A 26,185-nucleotide genomic window follows, 5' to 3' on the forward strand; every position below is an offset into this window, starting at 1 on the left:
AGCCTCCACGAGCACGTTCTGCCCGCGATACCACATTTCTCCGCCATCGAGGCTCTACATGATACACACGATCAAGAGATGAGGTCGGGATGGTGCAGATCGGTAGGCGGGCTCGCGCATGCGATGTAGCTTGTGCAGACTGCCCTTGTGCATGTGCTGAGGGTGCAGCTGAGCAAGCGCACGCTCGATCTACATCAGCAGTACTGCTGCAGGACTCATGGACAGGAACATTTGGGCTCCTCGTGCTATCACTGACATCGAGCTATACTACTGACATCTAACTAACAAGATCTCATGTATACACAGACAATCCGTACTTGGCCTTGGTCGATTATGACACGGCCCCTGCGACAGAAATAGGGTTGACTCAGCTGCATTGCACCGGAATGTCACAGCAACTCCAATGCTGATCGTTCCTTAGCCGATGCAGGACCGCAGCAGAGTCATTCTACCATCTGTGATGGCCCAGAACGCGACTCTGGCTCGCTGCCAGGATTCAGTACCAAGCGTCCTACTGATCGTTCACCCCAAGGTCGTCGTGGCCTCTGTCAGCCGCTACCTAGTCCCGCAGTGGTGAACGTCAATGGACATGCCGTCTATTGTCTCGACTCAGAGTCTCGAGGGTATTTCTACCACTGCCGCAATTCTCTACCGTGGTGTACAACGACACTTCCTCCTCTCTCGACCAACATCTCAAGCTCGACCACCTCAGCTTCTGGACCTGTACCATCGGCTCGGAGAACTACCTATTCCGCGATTGGCCTTATTACAAGGTAAGATATCTCCTTCGTGATGCTATGTTCCATGACTGACTTGGAGTATCAGCTGAAGACTTCAATACGCCGCCATGCAGTCAACCAACAACCAGTCGGCCCCTGTCGCGCCAATCAACGCGATCACACAGCACCTCTTCAGCATCGGCATCGTCGTACCTTCCAGTCTCCGGGCACACATGAGATCAAAGATACAGCTCCCACGACCCCACGGCGAGGTGAACTTACGCAGGGAAGGCAGACCTGCCGTGCAGACCATCGAATCGCTGCTCCGGCGATTCGCCTCGTACCCACACCTCTGCCCTGCCGTTATCCAGGTTTGCGAGCGCCAAATCCGACAAGGCAGACACGTCTGCAACATTCCGCAGGCCATGGACGATCTCTCTCGCCTTCACGCCTGGGCACAGCCTGCCGAGGGCGAGATCGACGCCTTCGAAAGAGACGCGTACATGACTGTCATCTCGATGGTGTACCTTATGACGATGGATCGCACTGCCTGTCGCTACCTGATGGGCATGGAACTGCAGAGACTAGTAGGGCCAATGCGAGAGCTATATCAGCACCAGCAGTGCCCAGCACTACTGAAGCCTGTGATCATTAAGATCGAGGCCCGTCTCGGAAGGCTGTCTCCAGTGGTATTTACCCCGACCGAGCAAGCCAGCCTCACTGTTCATGACCGTGGCAATGACGTGACGCAAAGTGCCAAGGATCTCGTGGAGAACTTGCTGCTACTACTCATCGACGAGGACTCTGTGGACGACAGGCAGGAGATCTTATGGATGGAAGAGGTCGACAGCATGGTCTCCTCATCAAACTCCCTGTTCTACAAGATCATGGTCTTGTCACTCGCAGCTACCATTCGACCACGCCGCAGCTTCCGACTTGCAGAGTCCTACATCCTACCGCGAGTCCTCCACGAGCAGCAGGTACAGTGGCAGCTAGATGGAGTCCTCGGTGCTGAGCTGCGCTTACCAGGCGATGATGGTGCTGCTTATCTTGTCGAGCTGCCAAGGGTCGATAAAGAAGGCCTGCTCGATGGCCAGATCGCTGGTATCAGCACCGACGACTTCGCCTTCACGAGCGCTCAAGCTGCGAAGCGCTTCCTCTACGAGCCACGAATCAAGATCCAGCTGGGTCGAGGCGTAGATGACGACCTACATGTCATTGGCGAGAACAGACCTTACGCGGTCAAGGAGCTCATGAGGGCCATGATGAGCAAGTGCAAAGTCACCACAGACGCCGACGACTTCAGCACAAGAGACGCGAAGGACGACAGGACAAAGGAAGAGATGATCGTCCGCTTCGAGGGACAGCTAGCGCGCAGTGCACCCGATTTCAACAGGCAATTCCTCGCAGCCAAGGCAGAAGCCGCGGTGGACTGCTTGATCAAGCTCCACACAGAGGGCTTGGGTCTGCACTGGATACATTTACCGAAGGGCGCCAAGGACGACATCAGGCTCACAGCGACTCAGCGCTTCGAGGCCTTGCTACAGCTCTGCACTGACATCAAGGCTATTCCGACCGACTGGATCTCGGAGGGTGGTGCTGATGTTGGGGCTCCGGCTGTCGTAGCGCCACGGAAGTGCTACAGCATGAAGCTGGCCGGTGCTAGGAGTAACAAGAAGAAGAAGGAGACCGTGGATGAAGCGAAGGCTGCTGCGGAGGAGCTGGCCAGGACGAAGGAGAAGGAGAAGGAGAAAGGGCAGGAGGAGCATGGCCGGGATGAGTAAAGGAGGTGGAATAGTACGATGAGCAGTATTGGCAAAGGTTATGACCTTGTAGCGACGTCCAGAATTCATCGACAAGGGCGAGAGGGGAACATCCAGGGACCGCAAGCATCGCAGCGCTTCCTACAGATCTTTCGAGCACACATTCAGTTCACAGCATAATCCGGTCTGGAATCACGAAGATCGCTACTACGTACAATCGCGCGGTTTGCCATCAAAAGCATACATAATCTCGACATGTCAAGACCTCTTTCACTCTGACTACTGCGCATCATCGCTCCTGCTACATCACGGATCGTCGGGCACCTGCATGAAGGATTTGCTTGTCTCTCTGCATGTTCGCGGAGCAATTATCAGCTGCTGGCTACAAATCCGTCAATTGAAGCCACCGTTCATCGTCTACCTTCATGGTCGTACACTTCATGATCTACTAGAAGACGTATATACGCGCGCCTACTGTATACCTGAGACGCTCGGAGGCCTATTGGAATGGCTGAGGAGGACTGAATATCCAGCGGAGGTTGGATCACTAGTCCATTCCTCGTCGAAATTATCATCCTTAGCTAAGATATTGAGCATTAACGACAGCAAGCCATTGAGACGTCTGCGCAGTCCTACGTTACGATTAGGGAAAAGGTCGCGCTTATGTCGAGTTTCGGCTCCAAGGTAGCCTCGACTCGACTGCGCTAGATTCTAGCATGTGATCGATACCTCGAGCACGACTCGGTCCTAGCATGGACCACCCGAGTCTCGAAGCCTACGACAATGGAGGATCGCTATGACTGACGTATCAACAATCGCTAGAAATCCGTTCACCACCATCGGCCGGCGGGAAGGCATTGAGTCAGGCAAGAAGGCTGGTGGTCATTCACGTCAAAATGTGATCCTGGCCAGATGGGGATTAGCACAGTCCCAAGGGCGTGGTCCCATTGGCTCTGCCGCCTATTGTCTTGACAGGGTTGTTTGGCTACTTCTACGTGAGGAAGATGTGCTTCTTCTGCTTCCTACTGGCTTCTCATCTGGACCGACCACCAACACTCTTTAGCAAACTCGACACCAGGTACATTCTTCGCCACGACATCAGTTATCACCACGAGACATTGGCATTGCCAGGTTACACCATGGAGAGTCAATGGCGCGCCTTCGCCGACGAGCTTGGCCGCAACAACAACCCTCCTGCCACCAACCCTGCTGTCTCGTCTCATGACCAGCTCATGCGCAATCCACTAAGTGTATACTCCACCGACAACGACAACCGCGAGGCAACGCGATCTGCTATACTAAGGCCCGTCACTGCTCAGGTCTTGAGCAGCGATCAGACTAACGCACCAAATGTATACACACAGCGGGAGGTAGAGTGCGACCTTGAAGACATGTTGGAGTTGGTGAATTTCTCCCACGACTCAGCAGTCACCGCGATGCGCAACAACGATCGCTCGGCTCACCGTGCCTGGAACATTGCTCGTGAACTTACCTACTTTAGCGGTCCGGGTCGCACGGCGTACCGGTTCACCAAGCCAGGGTTTCGTCGAGGAGTCAAAGCCACTGCGACAGCCGCCTTGGACGATGAGAAATCCCCTGAAGATGCGAAGGCGGTCATCGACCACGCCCTCGGAGTACTCGACGACCTACAGCCGCGCGAGTACAGTGAGCAAGAGTGGAAGAAACTGGAAGAAGGCTACCGGGAGAGTTCGTATGGCTTGGGGAGCCTCAAGCAAGACCTGATGGAAATCCTGCTCAACCCCAATGCCATTGATCAGACTCACGCAGTGACTTTGCTTGAGAAGGCAGAGCACCTACTTGCCGCAGTGGCTTCGCCACAGTTGAAGCTTTACTGCTTGTCTTTGGCAATGAACATCAAGCCAGGACGAGCTTTCGTGCTCCAACCAAGTGGTATACTGGCCGACTTCATCGACCAGCTTCGCGAGCAGCAACGCACCGACGGGGCGCTCGACTCACGGTTCATTGATGCAAGCAACGAAGATGTCATTGATCTCACGAACGCTTCAGACCAAGACGAAGACGATGTCGAAGTCATAAAGGGATTCTTGACCAAACTCGTGCCTTTCGACAGCCCAGCAGCAGCAGAGTCTTGGCTTCACAGAACTCGTCGACAGTCTGATGTCATAGACGACGACATTGCCTGGATCTGCGACAACAAGCCGCAATGCCTCCAGCGACTCTTCGCGGCGTTCTTCAGCAAGAAGAAGGGCAAAGCGCAGAAGAAGTGGGATGAACATCTGGGCCATATTGAGAAGCAAGTAGCCCACAAGATTGCGTCTGCTATCAGTCACATGCTCGTTGAGTACATCATCAAGTATCACCTTGAGGGCGATAACCTCTTGGGACACCTGTTCAAGGGCAACAGTGCTGACGAGTCACTGAAGGCTTGCAAGCGCTTCCGTTTGGTGGAACAAGCCCTCTTGGAGGAGAAGACGGTCTGTCTCGACTTGTTCAAGGCGCCAACTGCACAGACTTGTATCAAGGTGCTAGCTCAGCCGCTGAAGTACGTCAAGGACAAGAAAGATAACGAAAACAATAATGCTCGGCGGGCTGAGATCACCAAGACGCTGAAGAGTCAAAAAAGTCAACGTTCTTCTACTGCGCCGGAAGACTCGTCTACACCACCAACCGCTGAAGTCACTCCCCCGCCTGCTGGTGTGGCTGGTAGCGAGAGGAAGACCAAGAAGGGGCCTGAAGGAAGCGCAACGTCAAGCACCAAGAGGACTAGAGCCAAGAAGGCTGGCGCAAACGCGTTAGTGGCCGTTGCAGCACCGACTACATCCACCGACCAAATCCCGAGTCTCACCTCAGACCACGAGCGCTCGTCGCGTGCGGATTTCGAGCCGCAGAGCCAGTTCCAACCCCATACCAACACCTCTGGAGAGGGGGCTAACCCCTTGGGCGATCTGAGCAACAACAACGCACCTGAATTCCACCGCTCGCCGCTTCCAGCCACGAGCTTTCCACAAGCTCGCACCAATTCTACCATCAAGCGTGCTCATGAGCAAGATGACGATGAACGCGTCTACATGGGTTCCTCAGCACCCAAGCGACCAAGAACGACACTATCTACTGCACCATCTGGACCGCAGAACAACAATGACCTACCATACGCCCAGAACTCACAACACAACTATCTCCATCTATTCAGAACCTCTGCACAACCTCCACAGCCAGAAACCCTTCCGACTCAAGGCCTCAACCAGCACATCACTCAACCCTACAACTTCAATGGTCAGCCCCAACAGAACGAACAGCCGCTTTCCAACCTTAGCCATCTGACCAACGAGGAGATCTGGCGCGACTTTCTCGCGAGCGCCGCACAACCCACTAACTCCATAAATTCCACGGACAATGCTAAAGGCATTAGGGCAGTTGAAAACGCCGATCTCTTCGGAGTGGGCAGTCAATTTCACAACACGGTTGATTTGCCTGGCGAGAACGTCCCGAGCGGTGAGTACTTCGGCGTCGCCGTGCCAGGAGATCAAGATGAGCTGCTCAACTTCGACGAGGACGACTTCTCTAGCCTGGACTCCAGCGCCGCCTTGCCATCTGGTCAAGCACCGCTGTCCGAGTTCAACGAGGCCGACTTTGCCTCAGGCCCGGACTCCAGCGTTGACAACGTTCAAGCCATGTCTGGGGCTCAAGAGGGCCAGGGCGATGTTGGCAACTTCAACCATGGCAACGAGCAATTCGTCTGGCCACCGCTGGACGACTCATTCGGCGGTGCACAGTAAGGAACTCCGGGCGTCAAGGAGTTGGGAGGCCTGGGTACCACATTTCCACACTATGATTGGCGTTTTCACATCCTTTAGCGTACTGCGACGGGACATTCCGATGGTTTCGGGAGGGAGATCATTTCTTACTGTGTTTATACCAGGCTTTCTGCCTTACGTTGTGAGCCGTAGAGCTCCATGAGAAGTATCCAATTCTATCGCTGAGCTTTCTGCTGTGCTTGAAAGTCGTCATGGTGTATACCCCAACGCCTCGCTAATGCCATGTCAAAACTTGGGGAGAACTTCGACTTCTCGCAAAATTCTCATCAGCAAAATTGATCACCGCTTGCAATCTTCCATATGCCACGACTCAGCGCCAGCTCCCACGACCATTTGGTGCACACCGAAGTCGATGTACTCATACATCGTCCTTGCAGCCATTCGCGCTTGTTTGTGCCATGGACCGCCTCCGCCTGCCACTGCATCTTCGTGGTTGCGCCACAAGCCTATCTCGAATGTCAGTACATGCTACTGGCTCTCTTCTCGTGAGCCACTCACAAGTCGCCAAATTCCTCCTCTCCCCATCAGTACTTCCAAACCAATACTTCAACAATCCTCCGCTTGCACAAGCTTCCTGGTGGCTCATCTGATCGAGCAGACCCAACCTCTCACGATCAATTCCTACTTGAAGCTTCGATCGAAAGATGACCACGTAGAACTGTCGCCCCTCCCATTGATAGCCAGCCTGCTTGCAGAGTGTTCGTAGTAAAGCGAATACTTCAGACCAGTTGAAGGACTCCAAATATGGTGCCGTGGCGTAGTCTGGGCGTATTTGTTTCAGTGCTGTGAGCGCGAAGGCGAAGAGCTGGTAAGGGATGTCAACATCTGCTAGGCGGAGCTGATTCTCGAAGTCGGGGTATGGTGAGCTGATGAGGTGAGTGGCATTCAGGTCGATATGCGATCCTGCTTCCAGGTTGCTGGTGTCCGTGGTGATGTGTCCCGGATTAGAGTCGATGCTGGTGCGGACGATTGTACTAGCAGCTGCGTAGTGATCTTTGCCAACTGGGATTTCTGGTGATAGTTGTGTTGCTACTGCAGCCATCTTGCGTACTGCTGTACACTGGCGATGCAAATCGTGTGTTGCTTTCTCTGTCGGTGATCGGGTGCTTTCCACTACTGTTGTGTCTCGCTGCTGTGGCCAGTCCTTGCGGTACGTAGGTGGAGGTTCGTAGGTGTCGTAGTGGTACAATGCAAGAACTTTCCCCATGGTTACTAAGAATATCGGTGTGTTGTGATCGAAACGTGATCGCTCGTGCTTGACTTTCTGGCGGCAAACGCAAGAGGTGAAGTTGATTGCGCCATTTCGGTGCGATGTTCCGAAATTTGACGTGCTCACGCCAGGACGGTCAGCAGTGTGGAAAAGAGGCGGAAGCAGGAAGGGCAATCGAGCGTATAACAGCATGACATGTTGCACCTGACTCTTCTCCGTGGTGATGGCGACGAGCCGATCGTGTCCTCCATTGCGATGTTCTCGGTGAGCGATCATCTCGCCTTGCAAAGGGCCCACCCCTCCCAAGAACCGATCATCGCGATTTTCGAGCTACAAAGACGTCTATACGATCGAAAGGCTGTATCTGAGGCCGAGTTGTGGTTGTTGATCATCATGCAGGTAGTCTACCGATGCGGGATTCCCATGGGGTGCATGTCAGTCAGCCGGGATCGTGAGTGGTCAGCAAGACACAAAGTCTTTGTGATCGAACACGCACTTTGTCGCCTTGTTCTAGGCGTCTTCTTTGACGTTTGACGATTACCCATGACTCAGCAGGTGCTATGTTGTGTCATTGTGGTCCATTTCGTGCTTTACTTCGTGGTCCATTTCGTGGTCCATTTTGGGAAGACGAGTTGCTGAAGAGTTCCAGTGCTGTGCATAGATCTGGGTCCAATCATCACAGCATTCTCAGGCTTCTGCTCGAAAGCTGAAGCGTCGTCCTCGTGCAAACATAGCTCCCAGTGCGCAGCGTTCAGTCTTCATCCTCGTCCATGTCGTCCGGTCCGTCGGCATCCTCAATACCATTCGCAAAGCCTAGCCCATCATCATCAATCTCATCAAGAGATGAAGCACCAAGCCCACCACCCATCTCCAACGCCCCCGTTACACTTCTCGCCCTCTGCGCTCTCACGATAACAGCCCTCGCCCTCCGGATAGCTTCTTCCTCGGCCTTCTTGATCGTCCCGCTAACCCTCACCACCTGCACAACACAGACCGTATCAATAGGCTTCGGCAACTTCGTAACAAAACTCAGCGCCGCCCAGACCATCCTGTAATGCGCTCTCGCTACGCGGACAATAGCTGTTGATGTTGCTGAGCTGACATATTTGACCTGAAGACTACCGGCTGTGGTTCCAGCTCCGTAGTCGCCGAAGAGCTCTGCTACGCCATCGCGGATCATGCGACCGAGGAGTTTGGCATCGAGATAGTCTGAGCTGGGACGGCGGAATTGGACAGTGTATGGGATGGAGTCATTCTGGGTGGCGGGAGTGTTGGCTTTGTCCAGGGATGGATAGAGGATGTTGAGGAGGAGGTAGCGGTGTTTTATCCGGACCATCTTGGAGATGTGTCCATGCAATATCTGTAGAGCTCGAGTGAGGTTATGATGAATCTTGTTATCATGGTCGATGTCATAGTCAAGATGATGCTGCGCGAGAGGCACAGACGAGAAAGATCTGGGTCCAGGCCAAACATCAAATATTGATGTGGACCCATCAACGTTTGATGGTTGCATTTATCGATAGCAGAAAAGTTCACGACCTCGATTCTTCCAACGTCTTATTGCTTTGCGACAACAACATTTTGTACATATACTATTGTACTAACACCCAACATGTCCGACAGTCGCTTCAGTGCGCTCTCTTCAGATCCTCGCTATCGGCTACCCAGTCGCAAAGAAGCCCGCACAGCAGTCGACCCTCGATTCAAAACTCTCTTCACCGACAAGGAATTCAGCAAAAAGGCCAAAGTCGATCGCTATGGCCGCAAGATCAAGCCTGAGACGGGCAAGAAGGACTTGGAGAGGTTGTATAGGCTAGACGAAGAGGAGAAGCCGAAGTCAATACTGAAGAAAAAAGTGGAAAGAGATGTGGTTGGCAGTTCTGATGAGAGTGAAGAAGACGAGGAAGATGGGAGCGACGAGGAGGAAGACTCGCTAAAAGAGCGCGATCCCGCTCGCGATGGCTTTTCCGAGAGTGAAAGCTCTGAAGAGGAGACATCAGACGAAGATGAAGAGGACAATGAGCTGGAGCTGGCAGAAGCGACGGCAGGCCAGGAACAGACTGAAGATATACCAATGGGAGATGTGTCGCGGAGGATTGCATGCGTGAACCTGGACTGGGACAACATACGTGCTGCAGATCTCATGGCTGTAGCTCAGAGTTTTGCGCCCACTGGTGGGAAGGTCCGCAATGTCACGATATACCCCAGCGAGTTTGGTCGAGAGCGGTTGGAACGTGAGGAGATTGAGGGACCACCACGAGAGATTTTTGCGAGCTCGTCGTCGAAGAAGAAGAAGAGGACCGAGGAGGAGGACGAGAGCTCAGACGACGACGAGAAGATCAAGCAAAAGCTGCTCCAACAGCAAGCCAGCGAAGGTGACGAATTTGACACTGCAAAGCTGCGACAGTATCAGTTGGAGAGACTGCGCTACTACTACGCTGTCATTGAATGCGACGGTCACGGGACGGCCAAGATGATCTACGACGCGATGGACGGCAGAGAGTATCTTTCGACCTCAAACTTTTTCGACTTGCGCTTCGTGCCAGATGATAAATCTTTTAAAGATGACGAACCTCACGACGAATGCAACGACCTGCCGCGAGGATACAAGCCAAACGACTTCCGTACCGAGGCTTTGACACATTCCAGGGTCCGTCTGACTTGGGACGACGATGATGCCACGAGAAAGGAAGTGCAGAAGCGAGCTTTCTCGCGAGCAGAAATGGACGAGAACGATCTGCAAGCATACATTGGCTCAGATGATAGCGATGCAGACTCGACGACCTCCCGGAAGTCATCCGCCGAGGATAAGAAAGCCAAGAAGAAGGAAGCTCAGCGCGCGACAATGCGTGAAGCCCTCGGTCTGCCGGCAGAAGGTACCGCTTCATCGAAGAAGGGCAAGGATGAGCCCGTGGGCGATATGCAGATCACCTTCACCTCAGGTCTTGCAGGAAATGGCAAGGAGGGTAAAGGTGTGTTCGAGAATGAGCCCCAGGACGAAGAGTCAACACGTGAGCGATACATCCGCAAGGAGAAGGAGCGAAAGCAGAAACGCAAGGAGCGCATGAAGGCGGGACGCAACGGCGTTGATGAGGAAGAGGAGCAGGTCGTTGAAGCTGAGGCAGGAGCCAACAGTGACGACAACGATCCATTCAACGACCCCTTCTTCAACGACCCCGAAGCCGCAAAGAAGCAAGAGAAAGCCGCCAAGAAAGCCGCCCGCCAAGCCAAGATCGATGCGAAAGCAGCCACAGACGCTGAAGCAGAAGCACGCCGCGGCGAGCTCGAGCTCCTCATGGCCGAGGAAGATGCAGACGTCCGACACTTCGACATGCGCGAGATCGAGAAGGCGCAGAAGGAAGCCAAGCGCGCAAAGCACAACAAGAAGAAGGGCAAGAAGGAAGTGGAGAAGGTGCAGGATGACTTCAAAGTCGAGACTGAAGATCCTCGTTTCAGCAAGCTGTTTGACAGCCATGAGTATGCTATTGATCCGACGAATCCGAGGTTCAAGCAGACGGAGGGGATGAAGACGTTGTTGGAGGAGGGGAGGAAGAAGAGGAAGGTGGAGGATGATGATGTTGGCGAGGCGCAGGTGTCGAAGAAGGTGAGGAAAGGGAAGGGCAGTGGTGATGTTGAGGCTGGTGGTGAGGATGTGAAGGGGCTTGTTGCGAGGTTGAAGAACAAGAATAAGAGCAAGGCGAAGTAAGCCCTTGTCCCATCAGATGCTAGCTACTCGTCTCCAGGTACAATCCGTTGTCCAGAGTTGCACCAAACGCGCGCGCATGTCTTCGTACCTTCTGGCAACTGCTCAGCACAACAGCAAACGCCAATCAAAACGACAATGGCCAGCGAAATGCCCAAATACCATTGACAGCGCACTGTAGACCCTGCGGACAATCCACTGCGTCCGCTCTGCAATAGCTCACCCACAATTGATCACCAATGGACGACTCTATCCTGCAAAGCTGTATGCAGTACTTCAAGCGTCTCGTCTCCGTCTCCAACCTGCACGAGCAACGATAACCTCCTTCAAAGCTGCATTCGACACTACTCCCAGCTACTCGACACGATCGACGACGCCATGCTCGAGCAATGCATGAGATTTTACAGCAAAATGCCTCGCTTCATTAACGAGGTCGCCGCCCCCCAAGGTCGACATCGACATTTCATCTGCTGCGATGACACAGCCGGCTACATGGACGTCCTCCCTCAAGAGCTCTGGGACATGATATACCACAAGGTCTTCACAGCCAAGCCGGGACTGCGATACCTGGATCAGTACGCTCAGACCCACGGTCTCGAACCAGCTCATGCTGCAAGACGACCTTACTGCCCGTCGCCCGATGGGTTTCATCTGCTTCGCGTGGATAGGGAGTCGTCGGAGGAGTATGCGCTATCGTTCTTTGGCGGGGCAGGGACCATATTCATTGCCGATAATCTACAGGGTTCTGCTACAGATATCTGTGTCAGCTGGTACCGGTCTCTACTTCGGGACCCCAATCATCGCGAATTGGTCCTGGACGTGCGAGCTCTCACGGTACGGAACCGTGGTCGGATGCCTTCAGCTTCCGAGCGAAACGAGTCGGCGCTGCGCGGGAGACTTCGAGAGCTGGGGATGGATCGGATCATTCATGTAGGCGATGAGGAAGGCGAGGTAAGTATATCTGGTCTCTTGGGGTAGATGACTCAACTGACTGGCCGTGGGTATAGCTGACCGGGGGCCTTGCCGACTATGCGACTCGAAGCCCTTCATACGTTAGACATGCTCCACCGCCATCACCGCCGCCACCACCTGCGCCGCCTGCGCTGCCGCCACCAGCACCAGGGTCAGACTCGGGGTGGGAGCCGTCACCTCCAGACCATAGCAAGTTCATGGAAGAGGCTCAGATGAACTACGCGAAAGATCAATCCCTCAAAGAAGCGCGAGCGGCTGGTATCGTGGTTGACAATGATGATGATTTTATGCATGGTAATGAGTTCCGCCCGGAAAATTTAGCTGAGGACAACGACGATCAGAGCGATGAGGACGAGGACGATACTGGCGAAGCCGATCCAGATGAGGAATATGCATAGGACGGATTCGTGAGCTGAGGGCAATTGCTACGTTCTGGTTGTGTCAAGTTTCGCCTTGTTCAGCCCTGTGTCGCTCTCTGCATTAAAATAAACTCGTCGCTCTGAACTGAACAACAGCAACGGCAAGGCATACCTGTCTCAGAATGTATGATGGCACCTACATTGGTAGAGTCGCTGCTTCCTAACACCTGTAGATTGACCGTGCGCTGCGTTAGCTCCCACTAGCTTGTTTCGAATGGGACAAACGGGGGTGAGACATGCGGAAGGCACGAACATGTCGCCGCATATCATACTCTATGCGCTTCTAGCAACTTACACCATCTTCACCATCTGAACATTTCAACGATCGCTATCATCAGTCGCGACCCGCTCAAGAACCATCAAAGTTGATCACTAGCTGCAGGACGCAACCACCTACCGAAATGTCCAGACCAACTCTGACAACCGCGATCCGCACCCTACCTCGAGAGCTCCAAGACATGATCCTAGACGAAATCGTCAAACCGCCATCAGCAATCCGCTACCTTGACGAAGTGGCAGAACGCCTGGGCTACCACGACTGGCCAGCGACAAGCCCGAGACTGCTCCTTCCTTCACCTGCACGAATGGACCGGCGTACGATCTGCCTACGCACCAGGAAGATCTTCTTCAACAGCTTCCTCGACGGAGTTTTCATCGTCCCTTACCTCAGCGGCAAATCGGTGGACTTCTGCGTGCAGTGGCTGGAGACGCTGGACAAGGAGCTGCGCTATCAGGTGAAGGATATTCGATGTGTTACGGTGGCGTCTAACGACTCGATTGCCTGGAACGATGCCTTCGAAGCTGATGCGCGTGGGAAGTTCCGCGTGCTGAGGATGGAACATGCCGTGCGGTTCGGGAGCGAAGATGAGGTGAGAGGATGAGCTTGAGACTGGGAGTGGCGAGGTGACTAACACGCAACAGATCACGGCAGACCTGGACGACTACCTGAGTCAAGCAATACTGGCTATAGCGACTTCTGAGCAGCAGAACGATTCAGCCAACGTCTCTGTGGCCAGCACACCTCAGCAGACCATCACAGCGCCATCTCAGCTGCATAGCCACGGCAACTTTCGTGGAGAAGGCCACATACTCGGCAAAGGCACCAAGAGCACCAGCTGGCAAGACGACGACGGGTGGAGCGAGGACGAGGAGGAAATTGGAGATTGGGATGAGGTGGATGAGGATGAAGGTGAGGCATAAACAGATGAAGCATCACTAATGGAGCCGGACGAAGGAGCTTTGGTCATCGCTTAGAGAAAGGAGTCGCTGCCATGTAGCCACGTACAACATCATTATTGCTGATACCGATGTCTGAGACTTGCGTCAACTGTTGATCGTCAGCTTTTTTGCCTGCGTTGGAGATTCGAAAGGAGAACAAACATCTGTATCATGCTCATGTTCACGTACTTCAACCCATGGTCTGTTCAGTGGAGGTTTCGAACATCATCCTATCGTATATCGAGTCCTGGACATTCGGTCAGTAGTCTGCAGCTCATCGGTCGCGATTGAACTTACCAATGTCGCCTGCCAATGTAATCGCGCCAAAGGACACGTTCATCCTGGTGCCAATCGATCGTCCTCCATGCCTGCTTCGTCGCGTCCAGTTCCAAAAGCCCCGTCCAAGCGCCGCGCTGAATGTCAAACACTCTCCCCAACCTCAATCATCGTTCTGTCCCAATGGTCTGCTCATGGTCTGCCACTCAATGGTCTGCTCTGCCCGCTCATGTACCAAAGCCCGCGCCATGTCGCCACCAAATCCCACGACCATCGTCAACAGTCGGTCGAGGACTTACCCGTCCAGATTGATCGTCTCCAGCTCGTGCCCCATGATCTCCATGATCGCCCTCCCGAACATGCCCTCTTCATCAGATATCGTATCGTAGGCCTCGCGGACGACCTCTGCCAGAACTGCCTTATCAGCGCCGTTCTTAGCCTCCTTCTTGAACTTGTCCGCCGCGAGACAGGTCAGGCCATAGACGGAGTATTTCTCAGCGAGTGCGAACATGCGGACGTGGAAGAGGACGGCGGGGAGATCTGCGCTTGGCTGGTCGTAGTCGAGGGCGTAGCAGAAGTAGAGCATCGCGCCAACAAGCTCCCGGTCATCCTCTTGGAGCACGATGATGCGGGAGTTCGCCTCCTGAGCATGGCGTCAGTAAGTTGTCTGTGGGAGAGGATACGCGGCGCGATGATTACGACTCACCCTGAAGCGTCCCGCGCATGCCTGGAAAAACCATTCAGATCTGGTGACCAGCACCATCTTGTGACAAGGGAAAGCGTGCCCGCCGCATGTGACGGTCACGTCGGAGAAAGCCCCAGTTTTGTAGAAGCTACCATTGTAGTCAGCATACTGTGTTTGTGCCAAAAGCTGCCAGAGCTCATACCGCAGCAGACCATTCATGGTATACTGTGTCTCAGCAGCGCGGTCAAAGTTGTCCATATCTGCTTGTGGTTGACGAGCGTGGTTGGTCTCACGGAGAGCGCGATGTAGCTGTTGCAAGTTGCAAGTCGGGGTGGCGTGGTATCAAGCTGACTGCTGTCTTGTCTGGTGAGATGGTGGCAAAGGTGTGAACAAAACAGCGCAACCTTTTTGTAGGCAAAAAAGTGGGGCAAAACGTATTGCGGCATGGAAGGCGCGCGAGTAGTAGAAGAGCAAAAGAAGAACACTCATGCAGCTCACTTGGTATGCTCGCATGCACAAGCTTGACCGACCTCACTTATCTCACCTACCTCACTACCTTGCCTCCTCACTTCCTCAAAGAACCCGACAAAAAGAAAACCTACCACATTCTTCAACGTGATAGGACAAGAAACTCGAATATCCAACCAACAACCCTCCTAAAGTAGTGCACTGTGTCAAGGATTCTCTCGCATCTACTCTGAATTTATACAAGTTACAATCCCGGGGGATTGAACTCGAGTCCTACTTGAGGACCAGTAACTGTTTGTTTGCGCAGATGTTGGCTGCGGGAGGTCTTTACGTTGGTAATTCTGGTTTACTTGATTGATGAATAAGCGGTGGTTGGAGTGGGATATATAGGTAGGTGCGGGAGCGGCCGAGGGGTGAGATTGTTGGAGGGGTTGCAACGGTGGCCGCCGCTTTCGTGGTGAGTAGCTGCCTGGGGTTCGTCTCGACTGGTAGGCAACGCGGCTTCTTCAGAGTCCTTCTTCAGAGTAGGTCCATGGGGATGGCACCGAGTCACGGTCACGGGTCCATGGATGTGGACATGGCATGCGATCTCTTCACGGCCACTGTAGACAGTTGGCGTTTCTGGTGCGGGCAGCAGGCAACCAAGCCTGGATATGAACGGTCACGGCACCTACAGTATCAGCAGCCAAGAATGACAGTCACTCACATGCAACTTAAGGAGCAACTTCAAGAGCCTTCGAGGGGCAAGTCGTATTAGCATTCAACTCAAGTACAGAAAGCAATCTGGGTAGACCAACCATTTCAACACCAACGCTCCCTAGACTCCCCGCAGTGCCCAATCTCAGTCGTGATTCATCGCCCTTCGCTCCATCCGCACGATCTCGAAGCCGCGGCTTCAGCGTCTCATCATGCTTCTGCTATGCTGTCACAAGCAGCATTTGCCCAACCACAGCACAGTGCTTCTGACTCCGCTTGTCCCCACTTCCAACCAGCACCTAGTACCTATACCTCGTGGAATAGTCCTTCGGTGACACCACAAGACCCCGTCCCTTCTTCGCGCCCTTGTAAATCGTCTCAATAATATCAATCAACTCCTGCTTGTCCTCCAGCACCCAGTTCAACTTGTTATTATTTCCCGTGCCGAAATCGCACATCATGTGCTTGTTCCTGAAGAAGAACATGAGGGTGACGGTATCGTAGAGCTCGTACATCTGCTTGAAGTCGGGCACTTGGTCGAGATCGCAGACGTAGATGACGGCGAAGTTCTTGACGCGGTCGGCGATTTTGTAGAGGACTTCGTCTTGGCGCATGCAGTCCGGGTCCCAGTCGCGGCCGAAGCGGATGACGACGAGGCGATCTTCTTCGGACATGATGGCTTGGTCGACGTGCCAGCCGGTGACGAGATGGGGGATCACGACGGAGCCCATGGTGGTGGAGGTGGTGGGGTGTGATCGATGGTGATGTGGTGGTTGTCTTTGCGCGTGAGAGTTGGTTCGGTGTGATAATGAGTCGCTCTTTGACTGTGTGTTGAGGTTGAGGTTGTCGTGAGAAGAAAGTGTGTGTATGTAGGAAAGAAGGAGAAGTCTTGTGGAAGAAGACTCACAGGTGGTGGCAGATGGTGAAGTCGGAGCTTGTCATGCAGATTCGCCGATGAGGCTCTTTGAAGTTCAGAACCGGCTCGATGATTTCTTCTACGCCCTCGCGTGCTTCACTACCCTGCCATATCGCTGTCGCATTACACACTACGCTGGTCCCGGTACATTCTGATCACCTTCCTGACTCTCACGCGACCAATCCCCACCTGATCACAAGATGAGGCTCACGGCAGAGCTGATCACGAATTCTCTCTCATACAACAACGCATTAAACGAGCGCGAACTCGACCTACGAGGTATGGACTGCCCAGACGATGCCCTGAGAGGGACAGATACTACACTTTGTCAAGAGCTAGTTGATTCATAGTGAACACAAGGGCACAAAATTCCTGGCGTCGAGAACTTGGGTGTCGCAAAAGTGAGTCTACCAGTCTACGGAAGGCAGTGACTGTTCTAACACTCTGGTCAGGACCAAGAATGCATCGACTTCACCGATAACAACATCTCCATGCTCGGCAACTTCCCACTATCGAACCGACTGCAGACGCTGCTATGCGCGAAGAATCGCATATCCACCATCTCCGAGAACATGTCGAAAAGCGTGCCGAACCTCCACACGCTCGTCCTCACAGAAAACCACATCAACGAGCTGGCAGACTTGGATTCGTTGCAGGGCTTCACGAAGTTGACATATCTGAGCTTGAAGGAGAACCCAGTGGCAGAGAAAGAGGTAAGGGCAACAGAGGCAGACATGGAAGGAGCGATTGCTGATTATGTGGCAGAACTACAGATACTGGGTACTCTGGCGGTGTCCTTCAGTCCGCTTTCTTGATTTCCAGAAGGTCAAGGATGCCGAGCGGAAGAGGGCCGCCGAGCTGTTCGGCACCAAAGACGCACCTACAGAACTTGCACAACAGATCATTGCGACACGATCGAAGGGCTCCAGTTTCGGAGGTGCGCCTACGGCGAACGGCAACGGCAGCAGCAAGAAGATGAAGATCACGGACGAGGAGAAAAAACGCTTTCAGATCCTCGTTAAGAAAGCGAAGACACTTGCCGAAGTACAGCGTCTCGAAAAGGCGTTGAACGAAGGGCGACTTCCCACTGGAGTCATGGGTGGCGAGGCTATGGATGAGACCTGAACACTGAGCAGTATCGCCAAGAGCAGCTTGATAAGGAGCTAGCGAGCCTTGGTCTCTACTTCGACACGACATGGATGGTGCCTCTGGCGTCCCAGATGACTTCGCCCCAGCCGACAACTGGCAGCCACTCTATACTGGCGAGGCTTGAGTGGAGAGGCATGCTTGTTTTGCATGCTAGACTCGGAAGGAACGCGGCATATTATGCTCCAGTGGAAGGAGCGAAAGAGCATGGGGAAAGACACGACTTTTAACATCTGGCAGGAGATGGCCAAGGTAGAGCACACGCTATAGCACCACCAATGCAAAGACTGATGAACCACACAGATCGGATCCCATCTCCCATTACTCCGCGAGCGCAGCTTCACGCGCGTCTCGTTCTATGTTATGATACCCAACGCTAAGATGCCAATGTGTTGTACAGAGTCGTCTCCATATCCTTTCCCACGGCCATCACCACACCCGGTATCCTACACCCACAACACCTGCTCAGATCAAAACTTTCCAATCCCACCCTTGGCACTATCGTCCCTACTGTCAAGGCTCTCCTCACTCATCTTATACCCCCTCGCCTGTCCCCTCTTGATCCCACCCACATCACTCGGCGGAGCAACTCCACTCACATCAGTCCGACTCCCCTCCATCAACCTCCTCATCTCCACATCCTCCTCCCCCACCAACCCCCCACCCGCCGAATGCTTCCTCGACCCAGTGAGAGTCTCACTCAACTTCCTCGCATGACTAACCACCCTCTGGCCCGCCGAAAGCGACAAACGACTCGGCGCCGCCCGCGGCTGCGTAAACTGCTCGTACGTGAGTCTAGTCGCAGTGGCAGGCCGTTCCGCGAATTGCGAGGAAGGGGAGGATTGCAGGGGTCGGAGGTCGTTGAACATGGCGATGGCGTCTTCTTGTTGTTTTCGGCGGTAACGGTCTTGGAGTTCCGGGTCGAGGCCGATTATGTTTATTTCGTGCCGGCGGAAGTTGGTTGGTGAGGACTGTGGAGAGGGGGATATGGTTAGAGGTGGGGTTGGTGGGGCTTGGGGGAGAGGGTGGTGAGGAAGGAAGAAGGGGGACACTTACAATCTGCAATGGTTTCCTGGGATACTCATCTTCATCGTCTGATGCGTCGCTGGAGCCGCAGCAGAGGAACATGCTTTTCCAGAAGGATGGTTTCGATGACTGTTGTTGTTGTTGATCGGTCGTAGTACTTGTTGACATCTTCAGAAAGAAAGAGCTGCGCTTTGCGTTTGTTTAAACCCCCACCGACGTCCACGCTGTCTCAAAGTCTCAGCAATAGCCTGAGTCGTGTCTCGAAACGGGGTATAATTCCAGATGCAGCCTTTGTTGGATGCGCCAGGGTCCCTGATGCACGGGCGGGAGGCGGCTGTAGAGACAGTTTCGCGGGCCAGGCGAGTGGGGCTTGAGGTGTCGGATATGTTGCAGTGATCTGATCTGATCTTGTGTAGGCGATTGTCGTGCTTGGAAGACGCGTCGTGATTCGCATGGTTTGATGAAGCCTTGGGTCCAGAACGGGGTCAGGTGAAGGTTCAAGAACAAAGACACGGGATATAGAACAAACGATGGCACGTATAATGAAGCGTGCAGTGCGGTGCGGTGCGGTGCGCTGGAGCCGGTAAGATGGGGTAATGAGTAATGGAAGTGTGTGTACAGCACAGGCAGACTGTGCAGCGAAGGTACAGCCGATTGTCGAATATGATGAGGTACAGTTCGTCGGTACGGTACCTATATCAAAGGCTCTCCCCAGCTTTGTGCGTGCCGTGCCTTGTGTCGCCTTCGCCGTGCTGTGCTGTGCTGCAGTCCAGTTGAACTGACTAGTCGTGCCTGTAAACTGTGCTGTAATGTAATACCACTGATGAGAGGGACAAGCTTGTGCCTGTCTTGATGAGATTGGTGTGACAAGAACTTAGTAACTTCAAAGATCGTCCTTGCTTGAATGGGAGAGTACAGTGAATGCGTTAGTTGCCCGTAGCGATTAGGTGTACATTCTTTGCGTGGGTGGGTAGGAGCCAGCCATGTGAGACCCGGTCCCGCTTTCGTTGGAATGTTGCAGGGCCACAAAAGAGACGTTGGCGCTGTGGCGCATCGTGGGTACAATCATGTACTTGACTTTCTTGCTACACCTTGACGTCGATCGTGCGAGGGTGTGTGGTGAGGAACGTGCTGGGGTGTGTGAGTGCTTGTGCTTGGGATTCGGTCGCGGGAGGGCCTGTCTTCCGATCGATTCACCTATAGCACAAACGTCATCATAATCAGTACATGTAAGTCTTCTTGCCCGTTTCACAGTTACCAAGGAGGCGATAAGTCATGGAGAAAATGTCTCCAAAGAGAGTTCTTCTGGAAAACAGCTTCGAATAGTCTACGCCACATTTCGCAACATGAATCGCTGAGGCTGGAGAAATCATCTCACAATCTCCTACCACGCCTACACACTCCAGCTCCACTTGCATGTCGTCTTTGTGCTACATGCCTTGCAGGGCACGCAGGGGTGGCACGAACGCGTCGCGCGTCGCCAAGGCCCACTCGATCGCTTCGTTTCACAGATCGCCAGTCATGGGTCTCATGCTGAAACCTGCATGCTCGGCCGTGGCTCCGTATGCAGGTCTGCGCATATAAGGATGAATTGCATTCCTGCCGCGACATTGCAAGGTACTGCCGAGCATATCAGAGCCTCATTGCGATGATTTATAATTGATGCAGGCGTTCATTTTGGGTGGTCCTTGACGTGGTAGCTCTTCAGCTTCACGAACTGGTCAAAGCCGAATCGTGACAGTGTCTGGCCTTTGCCGCTGTCTTTCCACCCGATCCATGCGAGATCTGGAGCTGGGTAGTCTGCACGGTTGACGAAGACGGTACCGGCTTCGACATCGTCTGCGAGCTCGTTGGCCTTTGCGACATCTTTGGTCCAGATGGAGGCGGTCAGACCGAATTGGTTGTCGTTCATCCATTCGACAGCTTGCTCGTCCGAGTCCACGCGGAGAACTGGAATGACGGGGCCAAACGTCTCGTCTTGCATGACTTGCATGTCTTGCTTGACCTCGGTGAGCAGGGCTGGAGCAACATAGTTGCCGTCGGCAGGTGGATTCTTGAAGGAGGCGTTCTGAGGTGTGGCATCGTGAGCGCCCTGCTTGATGGCGTTCTGGACGTGTTCCTTGACACGCTGAGCAGCGGCTTTGCTGACGACAGGTCCGACGTGAGTGCCCTTGTCGCTTGGATGGCCGAGCTGGTAGCCTGCGAGTACCTTCTGCACCTCGTTCACAAACTCGTCGTGCACATCTTTGTGGACGTAGACGCGCTCGAGACTGCAGCAGGACTGACCAGAGTTGAAGACGGCTCCATCTACGATTTCTCCGGCAGCCCAAGCAAGGTCGACATCAGAGCGGACGTAAGCAGGGTCTTTGCCGCCTAGCTCGAGACCGACACGGCAGTCAACTCGTCCTGCAGCAGCCTTCTGCACGGCCAGACCACCAGGAACAGATCCAGTGAAGCAGACGAGCTGAATCTCGGGTGCCTGGACGAGCTTCTCGATCTTGCCGAAGTCGCCGCAGTGGAAGAGTTGGATGACATCCTTGTCAAGGCCAGCTTCGACGAAGGCTCTCTGGACTTGCTCAGCAGTGGTTGGGGTCTGAGGCGACGGCTTGAGGATGACACTGTCACCGGCCAGGAGCGCTGGCACCAGAGAGTTTACTAGCGTCAGATATGGGTACTGTGCACATGTTAGCAGGATGAGCAAGCATAGTATGACATAGCCAGGATCAACTTACGTTCCACGGGAACAGAATAAGCACTGGTCCAAGAGGACACTTGCGAATGAAACGCTTGAACCCCTTCTCCGGCTCACCTGGCGTGTCTGAAAGGGCTTCCTCGCTGATCTTGAGCAAATACTCGCCTCTTGCCACAGCAGTGGTGACTTCCTTTGCAGTGAAAGCGATAGGCCTTCCCATCTGCTCTGTGATCTCCTTTGCGAGCTCATCCCGCCTACCATTGATGATCTTGAGAGCCTTCTTCACGATCTGCTGACGTTCCTGCAGTGGCGTTTTGCTGTACTTGACGAAAGCCTTCTTTGCCGTCTTGGGCAATTGTGCCAACTCGTCGTCGGTTGGGCCATCGCGCTCAACGACGGGCTTGTTGGTTGTGGGAGAGATGGTTGTGATCTTCTCGACGGCCATGTTTGTGTGATGTAGTAGAGGAGTGTATTGGTGATACAGTCATATACAGTAGTCTATCGTTGGCCGTCGATGGCAGGCTTTGAACCTTTGAAGCAGCGGACCAGAATCGGAGCAATGACGTGGGCGAGCAACAGCTGCAACAACATTGAACTTTCCGTGGCATCCGTCGGGTTGTCTCCTACGAGTAGTGTAGCATTGTTTCTCGTCCTCCTGTTTCCTCTCATCGCCGTAGGCTGTCTGCGGCACGCCAGTCGTTCACTTTCTCGGTCCCACACCTGATCTTGGTCCCGCAGCAACAACATCCCCGACATTGAGCAGTAGATAGAGCTTCGATGCGCTAACTGCGCGCCTAAGAATGCTTCCTACATGTACGCAGCGAGCCTTGGCCGGCTCTGCTCGCTCGTCTCTCCTTCACGCGCAGATCCAGCAGGCCACGCGCCAACACAGACCCAATGCCTTCGCGCAGACGGCACAGGACGCCGCGAAACGAGCGATGACCACCCAGCCACCACCACCACGACAGATGCTACGAACAGTACGCCGCAATGCCCGTCAACAAGCTCCCACCACCAAGTACATCCACGCGCGATGGGCGTCAGGTCGGATCGAGAAGGCGACAGAAACCGTGCAGCCCCGACCACCATCACGCATAGTGCAATTGGCATACAAACCGGCCGCAGCACTGGGTCTCTTCGTGGCAATCAGTGGTGGTCTTGTTGTGGCATTCTTCATCTTCGATGCTACCACCTACCGAGATGGCCCACAGGCCATCGACATGTCAGTGTCGGAGCTGGCATTGAGCCCGCGCAAAGGTGGCCCGAAGAACCTTCCGATCGCAGAGTACTTCATCGACGATGAGGAGGATCCGGACATGCTGGAGCAAAAGCACAAGCCGAAATTGCTCATCCTGGGCACAGGCTGGGGCAGCATAGCAATGCTCAAGCAGCTCATACCTGGCGAGTACCACGTCACCGTAGTCTCGCCATCGAACCACTTCCTCTTCACGCCCATGCTACCTTCCGCGACAGTCGGCACCCTCGAGTTTAGGAGTTTGGTAGAGCCTGTCAGAAAGATCATCCGACGCGTCAAGGGACACTTCATCAAGGCGTCAGCGGTGGATGTGGACTTTAGTAACAAGCTACTTGAGCTGGAGTCGCAGGATGCGAATGGGAACAAACAACGCTTCTACGTGCCCTACGACAAGCTGGTCATCGGTGTTGGATCGACCACGAACCCGCATGGTGTGAAGGGTCTCGAGCATTGCCACTTCCTCAAGGACATTAGCGATGCTCGCAAGATCCGAAATAGGGTCATCCAGAACCTCGAAGTCGCTTCATTGCCTACCACACCGGACGCCGAGCGAAGAAGGCTGCTGTCTTTCGTTGTGTCTGGCGGTGGTCCAACCGGTGTAGAGTTCGCTGCAGAGCTCTACGACATGCTGAACGAGGACCTGACCAAGTTCTACCCAAAGCTTCTGCGGAATGAAATCTCGGTGCACGTTATCCAGTCTAGAGGTCACATCCTGAACACCTACGATGAAGCGCTCAGCAAGTACGCCGAAGATCGACTGGCTCACGACAATGTGGACGTACAGACCAACGCCAGAGTGAAGGAGGTTCGAGAGGACAGCATCTTGTACACGCAAAAGGACAGCGAAGGCAAAACGATTACGAAAGAGCTGCCTATGGGATTCTGCCTGTGGTCCACAGGTGTCTCACAGACCGAATTTGCTCAGAACCTGGCCAAGAAGTTCGATAACCAAAACAATCGCCACGCCCTCGAGACTGACACCCATCTTCGACTAGCAGGTGCACCTCTTGGTGACGTCTATGCCATTGGCGACTGCAGCACAGTCCAGAACAACGTCTCAGATCACATCATCACATTCCTCCGCACACTGGCCTGGGAAAAGGGCACGGAGCCCGAGCACATGACCATCAGCTACAACCAGTGGTGCGAAGTAGCGAAACGCGTCAAGACCCGCTTCCCCCAAGCCAACGACCACCTCCGCCGTCTCGGCAAACTCTTCGAACAATACGACAAGGACAAGAGCGGGACCCTAGACTTTGGCGAACTCAGCGAACTCCTCAAGCAAATCGACAGCAAACTAACCTCCCTCCCGGCAACAGCACAGCGCGCCAACCAGCAGGGTGTCTACCTCGGCCGGAAGTTCAACAAGCTGGCTCAAGCAGAGTATGGCATGAAGTTGAATGAGATCTATGATGGCGATGTGGATGAGGCGGCGTATAAAGCTTTTGACTACAAGCATATGGGGAGCTTGGCGTATATTGGTAATGCGGCTATCTTTGACTTCAATGGAGTGGGGTGGGGAGGTGGGTTGCTGGCGGTGTATTTGTGGAGGAGTATTTACTTTGCGCAGAGCGTGAGTCTGAGGACGAGGATGTTGCTGGCGATGGATTGGAGTAAGAGGGCTCTTTTTGGAAGAGGTGAGTGCAGATTCAATGTTGTTGTGTGGTTGTGGTTGTGTGCTAATGTGGTATGCAGATATGATGAACTACTAGATCGGGAATGGATAAACTGTACATTGATATGGACCCATGGCAGAAACGGGCACTCGACGTACTGAAATGGTGTAGTGCAGCTCGCATGTTGTTGTGATGTTTCTGCTGTGCGGCTCGACGCGAGGCCATCCTCACATGTGAAAGCAGAGTCCTGGACCTATCACGCTTCGCTTCACTTCACTTAACACTACTTTTTGCGCTTCTACTTCACTTCTCACCTGTTCGAAAGACAACTTGATCAGGTCCTGCATCACGGCGGGCATGTCTCCTGGTCGGCTGTTGACTACAGCGTTTGCATGCATGTGACGACAAGCATCTCATCGCACTAACGGATGGCTGCTCGCGGTATTGTGGAGCTCTCGGCCGACCATTCTTGGATTTCATCCTCTGGACTTCCCGCCTCATCACAACATGTCACTGCTGTCCCCCAGCACAGTACATTGCACACTCGACATGGACGGAGATCCGCTCATCAACACGTACAAGCGGTACAAAGCTGGCACAAACAAGTTGATAAGGTGGCTGTCGACCAACGCCAAAGACGGTATGCACAGATGCCTGACAGCACTCTCTAGTGACTGACTTCCAGTATCACATACAGCACCCAAGGCCGTCAGGCAGTCCAACGCAACCACACCCATACATTCGCACACGAAGAAGATCGCGGTCGATGACCTCGCGAAATTCGCTACCCAGATCGTCAGCGCCACTGACCCAACCATCGACATTCCCATCGACATCCTCGACATCACCAACGACGTTATCAACGGCCGTCGCGCTGCGTGTGACTGGTATACGAGTTTCACAAAGAGTCAGGGATCCCTACTGTCACCGGACGTCCTGGACTCCAATGCGAAGCACCGGTACTTTCTGGGTGTGCTAGAGCGGATTTTCGATGTGTTGAGAAAGGAGGTCAAGGCTCGACGCCCTAAGAGAAAGAAGAAGATAGAGTTGTCCGCCGATACCAACAACTTGTCGAACCTGTTTTCGAATCTCGAGGTTGAGGAGCCTCTCGAGCAACTGGATTCCTCGCAGCCGTCCGAGAGCAGCCGCACTTCGAAGGATGTGCCCAAACAGGTCGAGATCGAACTCGAAGGCGGACTTGAGCAGGATAGCATGGCAGAACATTTCTTTGCGCTGTACTGCCACTTTACAGGTAAGTCTGGCCCACTCGGCTGGTCCTCGCATGCCGTGGAAACGTGAAACTGACAGTCACTGATCTTTTCGAGCTTCGCCTACAGACCAGAGAGATGTGGCAACGGTATCTTGCAGGTGATCTCACCTTCCTCACTGGAAGCCAGATCTTCGACCAGGCCGCGAACCTTGCTCGCATGCTCACTCAAAGATTCGAAGCGGAACACCCCAGGTTCAAGAAGTTCGACAACATCGTCGAGGATCTTGGTCGGCAGGACTACATCACCAAAGGCCCGTGTATACACCGCGACTGCTTTCGGCTCCAACACAACTCGCACGCTCCCTGATATACACGATCTGGCTTGCAAGCACAATCCA

General features: G+C 53.8%; 14 protein-coding genes across 14 annotated transcripts; 8 read left to right on the top strand and 6 right to left on the bottom strand.

The window, feature by feature from the left end:
* Positions 1 to 847: 847 nt before the first annotated feature.
* On the top strand, positions 848 to 2,503 carry CLAFUR5_11602 (uncharacterized protein; the record flags this gene model as incomplete). Its single annotated transcript, XM_047910750.1, has 1 exon — positions 848 to 2,503. The coding sequence occupies one exon, from the start codon at positions 848 to 850 to the stop codon at positions 2,501 to 2,503; it is 1,656 nt and encodes a 551-aa protein (XP_047765069.1).
* Positions 2,504 to 3,621: 1,118 nt separating this feature from the next.
* On the top strand, positions 3,622 to 6,240 carry CLAFUR5_11603 (uncharacterized protein; the record flags this gene model as incomplete). The annotated part of the gene is made up of 1 exon (XM_047910751.1): positions 3,622 to 6,240. One exon carries the CDS (start codon positions 3,622 to 3,624, stop codon positions 6,238 to 6,240), a length of 2,619 nt encoding a protein of 872 aa, XP_047765070.1.
* A 318-nt stretch (positions 6,241 to 6,558) lies between these two features.
* On the bottom strand, positions 6,559 to 7,765 carry CLAFUR5_11604 (UPF0643 protein; the record flags this gene model as incomplete). The annotated part of the gene is made up of 2 exons (XM_047910752.1): positions 6,559 to 6,725; positions 6,778 to 7,765. The coding sequence occupies 2 exons, from the start codon at positions 7,763 to 7,765 to the stop codon at positions 6,559 to 6,561; spliced, it is 1,155 nt and encodes a 384-aa protein (XP_047765075.1).
* Positions 7,766 to 8,240: 475 nt separating this feature from the next.
* CLAFUR5_11605 (Ribonuclease P/MRP protein subunit POP5) lies at positions 8,241 to 8,825 on the bottom strand (the record flags this gene model as incomplete). Its single annotated transcript, XM_047910753.1, has 1 exon — positions 8,241 to 8,825. One exon carries the CDS (start codon positions 8,823 to 8,825, stop codon positions 8,241 to 8,243), a length of 585 nt encoding a protein of 194 aa, XP_047765076.1.
* Positions 8,826 to 9,101: 276 nt separating this feature from the next.
* CLAFUR5_11606 (Pre-rRNA-processing protein esf1) lies at positions 9,102 to 11,195 on the top strand (the record flags this gene model as incomplete). Its single annotated transcript, XM_047910754.1, has 1 exon — positions 9,102 to 11,195. One exon carries the CDS (start codon positions 9,102 to 9,104, stop codon positions 11,193 to 11,195), a length of 2,094 nt encoding a protein of 697 aa, XP_047765073.1.
* A 375-nt stretch (positions 11,196 to 11,570) lies between these two features.
* CLAFUR5_11607 (uncharacterized protein) lies at positions 11,571 to 12,562 on the top strand (the record flags this gene model as incomplete). The annotated part of the gene is made up of 2 exons (XM_047910755.1): positions 11,571 to 12,143; positions 12,200 to 12,562. 2 exons carry the CDS (start codon positions 11,571 to 11,573, stop codon positions 12,560 to 12,562), a joined length of 936 nt encoding a protein of 311 aa, XP_047765074.1.
* A 422-nt stretch (positions 12,563 to 12,984) lies between these two features.
* CLAFUR5_11608 (uncharacterized protein) lies at positions 12,985 to 13,783 on the top strand (the record flags this gene model as incomplete). The annotated part of the gene is made up of 2 exons (XM_047910756.1): positions 12,985 to 13,452; positions 13,505 to 13,783. The coding sequence occupies 2 exons, from the start codon at positions 12,985 to 12,987 to the stop codon at positions 13,781 to 13,783; spliced, it is 747 nt and encodes a 248-aa protein (XP_047765067.1).
* Positions 13,784 to 14,372: 589 nt separating this feature from the next.
* On the bottom strand, positions 14,373 to 15,020 carry CLAFUR5_11609 (uncharacterized protein; the record flags this gene model as incomplete). Its single annotated transcript, XM_047910757.1, has 2 exons — positions 14,373 to 14,720; positions 14,784 to 15,020. 2 exons carry the CDS (start codon positions 15,018 to 15,020, stop codon positions 14,373 to 14,375), a joined length of 585 nt encoding a protein of 194 aa, XP_047765068.1.
* Positions 15,021 to 16,225: 1,205 nt separating this feature from the next.
* CLAFUR5_11610 (Thioredoxin-like protein 4A) lies at positions 16,226 to 16,657 on the bottom strand (the record flags this gene model as incomplete). The annotated part of the gene is made up of 1 exon (XM_047910758.1): positions 16,226 to 16,657. One exon carries the CDS (start codon positions 16,655 to 16,657, stop codon positions 16,226 to 16,228), a length of 432 nt encoding a protein of 143 aa, XP_047765497.1.
* A 385-nt stretch (positions 16,658 to 17,042) lies between these two features.
* On the top strand, positions 17,043 to 17,967 carry CLAFUR5_11611 (U2 small nuclear ribonucleoprotein; the record flags this gene model as incomplete). Its single annotated transcript, XM_047910759.1, has 4 exons — positions 17,043 to 17,121; positions 17,203 to 17,243; positions 17,295 to 17,555; positions 17,608 to 17,967. 4 exons carry the CDS (start codon positions 17,043 to 17,045, stop codon positions 17,965 to 17,967), a joined length of 741 nt encoding a protein of 246 aa, XP_047765496.1.
* Positions 17,968 to 18,458: 491 nt separating this feature from the next.
* On the bottom strand, positions 18,459 to 19,182 carry CLAFUR5_11612 (uncharacterized protein; the record flags this gene model as incomplete). Its single annotated transcript, XM_047910760.1, has 2 exons — positions 18,459 to 18,959; positions 19,045 to 19,182. 2 exons carry the CDS (start codon positions 19,180 to 19,182, stop codon positions 18,459 to 18,461), a joined length of 639 nt encoding a protein of 212 aa, XP_047765499.1.
* Positions 19,183 to 20,686: 1,504 nt separating this feature from the next.
* CLAFUR5_11613 (Lactaldehyde dehydrogenase) lies at positions 20,687 to 22,151 on the bottom strand (the record flags this gene model as incomplete). The annotated part of the gene is made up of 2 exons (XM_047910761.1): positions 20,687 to 21,688; positions 21,747 to 22,151. The coding sequence occupies 2 exons, from the start codon at positions 22,149 to 22,151 to the stop codon at positions 20,687 to 20,689; spliced, it is 1,407 nt and encodes a 468-aa protein (XP_047765498.1).
* Positions 22,152 to 22,506: 355 nt separating this feature from the next.
* Positions 22,507 to 24,673, top strand: CLAFUR5_11614 (External alternative NAD(P)H-ubiquinone oxidoreductase B1, mitochondrial; the record flags this gene model as incomplete). Its single annotated transcript, XM_047910762.1, has 2 exons — positions 22,507 to 24,598; positions 24,657 to 24,673. 2 exons carry the CDS (start codon positions 22,507 to 22,509, stop codon positions 24,671 to 24,673), a joined length of 2,109 nt encoding a protein of 702 aa, XP_047765501.1.
* A 453-nt stretch (positions 24,674 to 25,126) lies between these two features.
* CLAFUR5_11615 (uncharacterized protein) lies at positions 25,127 to 26,154 on the top strand (the record flags this gene model as incomplete). The annotated part of the gene is made up of 3 exons (XM_047910763.1): positions 25,127 to 25,217; positions 25,557 to 25,829; positions 25,946 to 26,154. 3 exons carry the CDS (start codon positions 25,127 to 25,129, stop codon positions 26,152 to 26,154), a joined length of 573 nt encoding a protein of 190 aa, XP_047765500.1.
* Positions 26,155 to 26,185: the final 31 nt, after the last annotated feature.

Source organism: Fulvia fulva, chromosome 8, assembly GCF_020509005.1.
Source record: "Fulvia fulva chromosome 8, complete sequence".
In the NCBI taxonomy this organism is placed as follows: domain Eukaryota; kingdom Fungi; phylum Ascomycota; class Dothideomycetes; order Mycosphaerellales; family Mycosphaerellaceae; genus Fulvia; species Fulvia fulva.